The sequence below is a fragment of the Botryllus schlosseri genome, chromosome 4, assembly GCF_051294905.1.
Source record: "Botryllus schlosseri isolate E-star chromosome 4, Bs_hap1, whole genome shotgun sequence".
Lineage (NCBI taxonomy): Eukaryota > Metazoa > Chordata > Ascidiacea > Stolidobranchia > Styelidae > Botryllus > Botryllus schlosseri.
The window spans coordinates 8,412,608-8,423,033 of record NC_137239.1 but is presented as its reverse complement, the minus strand read 5'-3'; the positions used below and the strand labels follow the sequence as shown (position 1 = coordinate 8,423,033).

Genomic DNA, 10,426 nt, shown 5'->3' with positions numbered 1-10,426 from the left:
ATACTCGCGATCATGAAGCATCGGCCTACATCAGGGGCGGGCAACTTCTCCAGTCGGCGGAAATTAAGTACATGTCGGGCCGGATTGCTGAATCGATACATTATTCGCACATTTATCCACATATACCAGCAAAAAATCGTATTTACTGTATTTTAACGACAGTAATGTCAATTCAAAGGCATTTGTCGCCGATAATGACGAATACAATGTGGATTTGAGAACAGCATTGTCATTAGGGTTCTGGTAAATATCAGGCTGATTTAAATCAGTGTGATTTAAATCATGATTTTTCCTTTGATTTTTTATTTTAATTTTACCGTTTTGATATAAATGATTTTTTGGTTTTTATTTTTTATTTTTAAAAAGACGCGTGAATATATTTTTTGGACAACCATTGTATATTGACACAACCCGGACATCGTTTTTCGTCACCGGTACCGGCACGGTTTAGCGAATCGAGGGCAAGGCGGGAACACAGTGCTCGCAATAGGCGGTGAGTCGGTGACGGTGATCAACCAGTTCTTGAGCTTTGCTGTGGATTCGGTGTGTCCGTGGTGCTGCTGTTTACAAGGCGATGGTGGGAGGGCGAAAACGAAACTCAATCTGGAGTATATATCGGGAGATTCCCGCATCTCTAATGCCAAAGCGATGCAAAAGAGCTGTTTGCATTTATTGCGGTGCTGATATGATGGGTCAAGTAAGCAGAATGAAAACTCATACGCAGGTAAGATACCATGTTACTGTATTATGAGTGAATCCAATTCATGTAATCGCTTGAATACTGTATGTGCATGGTAATACGTTGACAGGGTATGGGCACAGCACTGCTACCGAATTCTCTTTGCATATCTAAAAACCCTTGCTTATGCTTGATGTGGTAATATCTGATCTGCAACGCGTCAACCGAAAGATACTTAGCACATAGTCCTAGACAACATCTTTTGAGCCTACTTCCTTATCCACAACTACAAGATTATCAATAGCTAGTGTTCCCCCATGAACATGTCTCAGCTTATGGCGTCAATAATTATAGGGTTATGATGTTACGTATCATCATGCAATTATAGCTGGGGTATTGTAGATAGCATAGGTTTGGGGCTAGGGTAAGGTTTGGTAGTCTTCGGGGCAACGGGTATGGGTGATAAATGATCGCACTATACCGTAGTGATGAATCAATATTAATATCGGCAACCGTGGTTTGTCATGGTCATGCTGTGTATAAGAAAGTACACGCTCCCTTTACAGCTTGAACCTTCTCAGTCATGGAGTCTAATAAATCAAGTGTGGATTATTGTATCAGATTTGTGTTGAATATATCTCTAGACTTGCAAGAAGACGCCTCAGAAGTTGAGGTCAGAGTTCCAAGAATCTGATGAAGGCCCAGGCTCCAGTAATGCGCTGCAGCAAAATTTTTCTGGACAGAAGACTATAACCAACTATGTGACTAGACCCTTGACGAAGAACCAAGAATATTCCAGTTACGAGTCGCTTGTTCTGTCATTTATCTCAGGTATTCATGCATTTGGACATTCATTTTTTAGTGATAATATCCCACATCATGTTTTATGTTACACAGGAAATATACCTTGGAATTAGCTAAACAACGAGCATTTCAGACGATTTTGTCATTCGTTGCGACCAGATTTTAATTTGCCGAGCGTAGAGCAGGCATCCGGCTCCATACTATGTGGTCTCAACTCAAAAGTATCCACTGCAATTCAACAATTTGTCAATAATGCTCATACTCTGACGATTGTTAGTGACACATCGACAAGTAGTTCCAGTCAAAAGTATGTTGCATAATATGCATGCCTGTCTGATAGCAAATCTCATCTAGGTAATATAAAACATGCTCAAATTCTATTTTGCATCTTTTAAAGTTGGATCATTGTTAATGAGTTGGGTTCAAAGAAACTGTTAGCGGTTGAACCCTCTGATCCAACCAAACGAAGTGAAGACATTGTGCAAGATGTCACTCAAAAAGCAAAAGAACTGCTTGGAATGAAATCCAATGGAAAACTATTGCTCAACTTTGTGTCTGATAGCGCCAGCGCTTAAGTGAAAGCGAGACGATTGCTTGTGCAGGTATGTCTGTATCATTTGGTTTTAATAGTAATCATTGTTTTTGGAGTTAGTATAACCATGATATTTGTTTTTCAGAATTCGGAATCGGGCATAACCTTGACAGGTGCATGTCTGGCTCACCAGTCGAATCTTCTCGTTAAAGACCTGATGGGCATCAGTCGTGTGGTAAGGTGATAAGGTGATCACTGTTGCATCTTTCATCCGACGATCAGTTGCTCTCCGTAGCTCAATCTCTCGATATATGAGCCGGGAAAAGATCCCCATGTGGTTACCTAGCGAGACAAGATGGTATTCCTTCTCTGAAACATTGAAGCATGTCATAAATGTTGAAACAGCTATTCAAGTAAGTAATTCATAGATTTCTGTGACATTTGCATGAAGTCATCTTATTTTCAAGGTTGTGTTTGTTCAAGAAACCTCGAAACCGCACTTGAATACAGCGAGTGCATGTACTGTCCGAACAATCATCAATGATAAGAAATTTTGGGAAGACACTAAAGCGATCTATGGTCTACTCAAGCCATATTATGTCATTACTGGTTAGTTGCTGAAAAACTTCATATTGAGGCAGTTGAACAACACTCTGAGCAAAAAAGTAACGAGACGACTGTTCGACACTGGCAATCATAACTATGCTACTTCATTCAAATTATATTGTAAATAATTTGCATTCCTTGATGATAAACTGATATTACCGCTACACCACAATACATGATCAATTTAAACATCTTGATTCTTAATGGAAACAACAAGGATTGTAGTTCTTTTTACTCCCCAACATGTAACTAAGAGTTAACAGGTGATATGTTTGAATCGTAAATCTTGCATTTTTACAGCCATCTCAGAATTGGACAATACTTCCGCTGGGCTAATCCTATCAGGCTGGATGTGGCTCAAGCTTGAGATAAAAAAGACTACCGCTCTGGATGCTGATGAGAAGAGTCTGGTTTTATCAAAGATGCAACGAAGAACAGAAAACTATGTCGAGGACCATCATCTAGTGGCCTGGGTTCTAGATCCCCGAGTTAGAGGCTGTGGCTTGAACATGACTGGCAAAAGGCTTGTTCGGGATCTGGCCAAAAAAATATTTTCAAAAATAGAACCAAGCTTCAATGATGAATCTGCTTCTAACCTCATCAAACACTGGTTCGACTATGATTGTAAAGAAGGTGAGTCTACCAGTGCACACTGCACACCTATCACTGCACGTTTCTGATATTACCCTGATTTTTTTTAGGAGTTTTTGATGCAGAATCCACTATCTGGGTACCGTTTTTAACGGCACGGCCGGCATTATTCTGGAACGATTTAGCTGTTGTTTCTCCGGAACTTTCAAAACTCGCCAGGACTGTTCTTTCGTGCGTTCCACATGCTGCGTCTTGTGAGAGGCTTTGGTCATCTGCGGCAGCAACTGCAACCAAGAGTCGCAATCGCCTAACACAAACAAATCTTGAAGTTATGCGTCGAGTGAAAGATCACTTCATGGATACTGACTCTGGAACTGGCAAAGTGGAAAAGGCGATGAGAAAAATCAACGCCTTGCTGGCAGAGACCACTCCAGACATCAACATCTATGCTCATGATGAAGATGCTACTGAAGATGCAACCGTTACGGATACTGCTGATTTGACGCAACATGTCGGATTGGTACTAGAACAGATATCGGACAATCCTAGCCACCAACATTTCTCTGCTGGGTTGAATATTTTCCAGTACGCAGATGAAGATTCAGAGCCTCGAATTATTCAGTTGATGAGATTTGCCGCAGCACCTTCATTTAGATGATTTTCAATCGTCTCAAACTCATTGTTGTTGTTGTTTCAGCTGTTCAGTTGTTGCTTCAGTTGTTCTAAGTAAAAATAGTAAAAAAAAGCAAAAAAATCATGGTTTTTATTATGGATTGATTTTATCGCTTCGAATCAGAGGCAAATTGATATTTACCGGAACCCTAATTGTCATACAGTCGCCGTCATGTCTGCTTGTCTCTGGTCAAATACGACACGGCGCAATCCTTAATTAAGATTTCAAGGCGTTCGATAAGCCCGGTAATCCAAATTTACCAGGATATCAATTCATTAGGGTTGAGTACATCGTAAATGCCGATAATTCAAGTCTTCTCGTTTCGAGGAACTTACACGTGAGCTTAGGGTTACCATATTTTGGAAATCTGAAAAGAGGACACTTTTTCAGAATTTTCAGACTTGCAATACCGGAGGCAAATCCTGAAAAAATGGTAAATGTTCACCACTTCGTGGTCGGTGGACTAAAGAAAAAGTCAGCTTTCCGGCTCAGCTCCCGAAATAGATGCCGGTGCTTTTTTACTGTATCTCAGTCGCATTTTGCCCTATATTTAGGCGAAAGTCTCAAAAAAATAGAACACAATCTCGAAAAAGAGGACATTTGGACGTCCTCCGAGGACACTTTCAAAAAAATCAAAAAAGAGGACAAATCCTCCTAAAAGAGGACTTATGGTAACCCTACGTATGCTCCGCTCTCGCACGCTGGGCACACGCGTACATAATAACATATAGTCAATAAATTTTGACGTTTAAGCAAGTAGTGGGGAATCTCGGCAGACTGGGGCCGCGGGCCACATTATCATGTAAGACGGGGAACTGTCCGCGGTGCGGATCCGGCACGCGGGTCGTATGTTGCCGCCCCTTGCCTACATAGTAAGCATATGAGGATGCTCTGCTTCTACAATTAGAAACATTTATACTCAATAGGGATGGTGTGAACGTGAGGTTCACGTTCGCGTTCTGTGAGTGAACCTCGGAAATTTAGAGGTTCGCGTTCACAACAGAACCTAGGTAGGTTCTGCACTGTGAACCTTCTTCATAAATTACAATTTTCACTTCATTATAACATCTTTGGTTTGGTTCATATTAATTGCATTTCAACTGCGGGCCACTCTATGCATGGCGCTGGCAGCATTAAAAATTAACACTATAAACGAGCATGCACCTTGACAATCTCAAAAGTTTTACTTGCTTTGTAACAAATGTTTACTCGAATTATTCAGCTTTCCGTTTGTGAATATTTAGTGTCTCTCTGCTGTGAGTTTGACCTGCGATCACACAACATCACGAGCGAAATACGTAGTCAGCGAATGATGCTTATATTCAACCAATCAATGAGATTGATATCGTTTTCTGATGCAAAAAAGCTAGCAGGGGTACGGGGCAATCTTGACTTCATATCTTTACTGCATCACGAGAACCAAATCCTTGTGATTGAGGTGTTGTCTACTGCTGTAAAACTTGTTAATGGGGTAATATCGGTAGCAAGTATAGAAACCAGTTTTACACTTAGCTCAATATCAATGTAGCGATAGGCTACTCAGACGCCGAATACATTGTCCGGTCTGGCCTAGACCGTTAACGCGTAAGCTTATATTCCCTGGTAAGTCCTCGTCGAAATTGTTGGCAAAGCGACGGAAGATATTGATTTTATAGGAGTATTATATCCTTTGATTGCCTCAGTTGAAACATTTAGTGACGTTTAAAACGCCAACATGTACTTCTGCATTGTGACATGATGTGGCCCAAGTCGTCGCTAGCAGACTTGGACAACTAGATAATTCTAGTTGTCTAATTTCACTAAATTAGAGCGAAATGCCAGTAATCTAATTCTAATCTAATTTGTGAAATGCTTCCGTGCTCTAATTCTAATTCTAATCTAATTTGTGAAATGTTCTTATGCTCTAATTCTAATTCTAATCTAATTTGTGAAATGTCCGTATTCTCTAATTCTAGTTCTAATCTAATTATTGTTTTCCTGAAAATGCCTCTTTGTCCGAGGCATATTGCACTATTGCAGTGAGTTAAAAAGAATATCCCTCTTGCCCGGCCTTTTGCACCACGCACTGTGATTTGATGTGAACTGCATTTTGCTGTATTCATTTCCCATATACAATTTCATTCAATTTCCAAGTTTCTGCGAACTAAATAGCTCTAATTCTAATTCTAATCTAATCTGGAAAAAGCTTAGTAGCTCTAATTCTAATTCTAATCTAATTTGAGAAAAGTTGTGTAGCTCTAATTCTAATTCTAATCTAATTTGGAAAAACTGTGTAGCTCTAATTCTAATTCTAATCTAGTTTGAAAAAAACTGTGGAGCTCTAATTCTAATTCTAATCTAATTCAGAAAAGCTGAAAATTTTCTAGTTGTCCAAGTCTGGTCGCTAGGTATCGTGTACGCTAATATAGGCTATCACTTCATTGAAAGATAGGGTTGGAATTAGCAATATGACGTCACGTGACGTCATGAGGTTCACGTTCGTGTTCACACGAACCTGAACCTTTCAGAGGTTCACACCATCCCTAATACTCAACGTATATCTCAAGAAATCAGTGATGTCACAGAACACCACAGGGGCTCTTCACGATGCAAAGTTCCTAGTGACCAATTTCACAGATGATTTGCCGTCAAGATGGGTCATGATGGCGATATATATCTAATCCAAATGGGGCTTACTACGGTGGTCAGGGCTCTACGAGTTTTGAGTATACGTTAAAATGGTGTACCGAGACGAAAAAGATTGAAGAGCAATACTGTAGTATACGGACTGAGTGACCACGATCCGCTATATCAGTAAAATGACTCATCTGAATTTCATCCTTTGCTATAGCAGTATTCTATTCGGCTGTCGATGAATAATTATGCGGCCGTTTACACATAATCCAATAAGCCTGCGTTGGCATCGGTCGAATTATGCGGACGTCTAATTAACGAATTGATCCGCAAGACGGCATACCCAATAAATAATCGGACCTTTACTCCTACAGAAAAGACGAGTTAGCCCAATCTGCCCATGAGATATATCTCCATAGAAACATCGTGTATTTGACTTGTTTTCATACATTACAATCTATCTGTGTGAGAGCAGGATTTGGTAAAGCAACGTGCAATTTCTCTTATTTGCATTCTCGAAATACACGATTTACGTGGCAGTTTAAAATTGTTTGTTTTCAAGTACAGAAAGTATACGCTCCTTATAATTTTATGAACGGAAATTGTGGTTGCGACACTTTCTGGTCAAGGCGGAAGCATTGGCACCTCCATAAGTCACTCGCTTCCGCGTTCTTATCAAATGACATCAGATCAATCAAAAAGTTTTTGATCCTGACTTTGAGTCACGATATCTGAGCAATATATCTTGTGTCAATATATCATAGAATCCGTCAACTCTATCCAGGCAAAATAATTGATGACTCCACTGTATATGTTGGTCTATACAGCATCACGGGAGCTATGTAATCCGATCATATTGATCACTGATTAATAAGCGCGTAGGGCCAAATTAGACTAATCACCATAATCAGTATTATTGCAGCCAGATAGACTCAAGAAAAAATTTGGTGTACGTTATCTTTGTGCAGCGGCAGTACCACAATCAATGATCGTTTCGTGAGATGTGGTTATTGCTAGTTGAAAACTATTACCAATACCCCGCTCAGTCGTCCTGACGGTCGGCGCGGCAATTTCTGACAGAACTCAAGGGTTCTTTATAAACAATGCTGTACAGTTTAATATCTTCACTTAGACATTCAGAGCACTAGGCAAGGTAAACGCCACTTACCGAGAACAGATAACTCTCACTCACCGGGACTCATGCCGGCGTCTTCGGGGTCAGTTGCGTTACCGCACTGCGGCCTGAAGCGCCAGTGTACTCGTCGAGGAGCGGGAATATAAATTAGATTCTCGTTAAGCCTCCGCGTGGGCGAGGACGAGCAACGCTCTATCGAAAACTACTTTCGTATGTTCCGTAGGGTCGATTAACTCATGTTCCTATGAAACCCTTATAAGCGTCGACTTTCAAATCACTGATATCAACATTGCGTCCGCGGGCCACTCATTTGGTTCTCGCGGGCTACCGGTTAATCTTGCGTCGCTCGTACGCCTACATCTCAAACGTAACATCGTAAATTGTGTATGTAAATCTACGGTATCCGCTATACGTAATTGCGTCCTTCGAAATATTCATCAAACTGAACAATCTGGTCGTATGTCGCCAGAACGAATTCGTGTATAGTCTCACGATTGCACGCGGCGAGCTTCTATTTTTAAGTTGTGTACAATCGACAACTGTCTTTTACGTTGTATTTCTTATGCGCGCTCTAGTGTCTTAGGCTGCCGGTTTCTATAAGCACCATTGTTGCTACGGTTCAGTTGCGCTGTTCAGATGCTATTTATAAATCCGACACAATTGCGTCATGATTCGTATTTTGGTTTTGAATTTTAATCAGTTGTTAATTTCTTTTCAGCAGCAGTAGGTGACTCTTGATAAGATACGCGCGAAATATTTTTCGAGTGAATAAACATTATTATGAACTTATTAATATTTTTGGAGTATCTTGTATCATGTATCCCTGGAATAAAAGGTTGGGGACCACGAGTCTAATTTAAGTCGACTCAATATTTTATTATTGCGTTAATTAGCTTACAACGCTGACTATGATTTCGACATATTTATATGAACTTTATTTTGACAATAATCTGTTTCACAAACCTGCGGATACTCACCAACATCGATCAAGATTTTCCTGTGGTTTGTCACTGTCTGTGAAACACCACTCCAGCAGTCGACCACGTGCATTTGCGTAAATATATAGTAAAGTATGCCGTCTGAACTCCGTAATTGGTGTTCCTGTGAGTTCAATAAACAATTGTGTGGTTCTACGCTCTTATGCTACCGCTACCCTATTTCAGCATTGACATATCTTTATTCAGTTGCTTTCCATAGATCTGTGTGCTTTTGATGTTGTTGTTTTTCCTATACGTTTGCAGTTTAGTTTGTATACTTATACGGTTTCGTAGGTAACGACTTCTGTAGTAACACGCTCCTGTTCGTTATGGATCGGCTTTAATGACCATGTTATATAGAGCAGTGGTCGGGAACCTATGGCTCGCGAGCCATATATGGCTCTTTTGGATATAAGATATGGCTCTTTGCCAAATATTTATTTCTGTACTGAATTGATCAATATTGCAGCGACTTGTTGGTAAATTTTCATCACGCCCAATATAGTTATTCTCGTGGCAGTATAAACATGTCTTTGAGAGGTAAAGACAATGCTGTCTTCAGGCTTAGGGGCTCGGACCCCCTCTTTTGAAAATGATCAAATTTAAGTAGCTGTCTCGCCGGCGGCCAATGTCTTTCGTGAATTCTATGTACCCGACTCGAAATCTTGAATTGTGCGATACGTTGATTTATCAAAGAGCATAGCAGACATGGCGACTCTCATTTCAAAACGCAGTTTTCAAATACAAATGTTCTTGCAGATATACGGCGCGAAATGAACTGTTGTGGATGTGACATTCACAATTACAAACTCGAATTACAAACAACGCCATAGCTATCCCCGCGTTCTTGATTGGTAAGTATAGCTCTGTGTAGTGCCGGCGATAAAATGTATGCGTGTAGCGCAGCGTTATGTTACCGCCGAATAATTGGAGAATTGGGAAGTCAATAAGTATTTAGATTTTCGGTGTCAGTGTGACAGTCACATTCGATTAATATCGGTTATAATAAATTCTAAGCTATTTATACGACCAATGGTGAGGGTTGGCCCGTCTGTGGCTTACCTCTCGTTTCGAGCTTTATTTTCGAACAATAAATACCAGTTTTTACAGAGAAAATATCCAATGTATAGTGAGTTCGAATTAGTTCTACCATGATGTCACGAATTTCCAATTGTGACGTAACGGTTGATTGTCATGCATGGCTCTTTGGGAATTGAGATGGAAAAAATAGGGCCAATATGGCTCTTCGGACATAAAAGGTTCCCGACCACTGATATAGAGTCTGCCCTCTATATTTGCTAATCTGTGTATCACATTCCGCTCAATAGTATTGTTGTTATGCATGCTGTTTGATTGCATGATTGACAAATAAAGATTACATATTTTGAGATTATCTACGTTTCGCAGATGTATTAAGGTAATGTAGCACGTAATTTGAACGAGCCAATCGATATAACTATAATTACATTTGTTGCTATATGTGTCGCTCACAAAGATTCATTTCGCAATTCGTGAAATTGTCAAGTGTCGACACCCACATTACCCAGATATATGTAAAGTATCATCCGAAACTAATCCTTGGGAGCTTTTTATAGGCCCACATTACCACTTAAGTTTTTTTTCTTTGTTGAGTGGAAGCAGTCTTGGTTCAAGTCAGGTCAAATCAAGTCGAATTTTCGAACTATAATAGTGACTCGTTGAGTGATGTCGTGTGAAAAGTTGAATCGAGTCATCCCAACCTTGCTTTCGTACTATTATTTTGGCTGAATCCCGACGCATTACATTTGATTCTACTCGAATGGTAACAGTGTCCAAG

General features: G+C 40.2%; 1 protein-coding gene and 1 non-coding gene across 3 annotated transcripts; both read left to right on the top strand.

Annotated features, from left to right (window-relative positions):
• The first annotated feature begins 251 nt into the window (after positions 1-251).
• On the top strand, positions 252-3,903 carry LOC145436981 (uncharacterized). Of its 2 annotated transcripts, none has more exons than XM_080314165.1 (4): positions 252-724; positions 1,324-1,510; positions 3,186-3,254; positions 3,323-3,903. In XM_080314165.1, the coding sequence occupies exons 1-4, from the start codon at positions 575-577 to the stop codon at positions 3,868-3,870; spliced, it is 954 nt and encodes a 317-aa protein (XP_080170291.1). In that variant the 5' UTR covers positions 252-574; the 3' UTR covers positions 3,871-3,903. The 2 variants fall into 2 exon arrangements, with proteins under 2 accessions (XP_080170291.1, XP_080170290.1); XM_080314164.1 differs by lacking the exons at positions 252-724; positions 1,324-1,510 and adding exons at positions 2,147-2,428; positions 2,483-2,624 and having other exon boundaries at positions 2,922-3,254.
• A 3,551-nt stretch (positions 3,904-7,454) lies between these two features.
• LOC145438413 (U4 spliceosomal RNA) lies at positions 7,455-7,590 on the top strand. The gene has a single exon (XR_013914942.1). It is a non-coding gene; the product is annotated as a U4 spliceosomal RNA (small nuclear RNA).
• Positions 7,591-10,426: the final 2,836 nt, after the last annotated feature.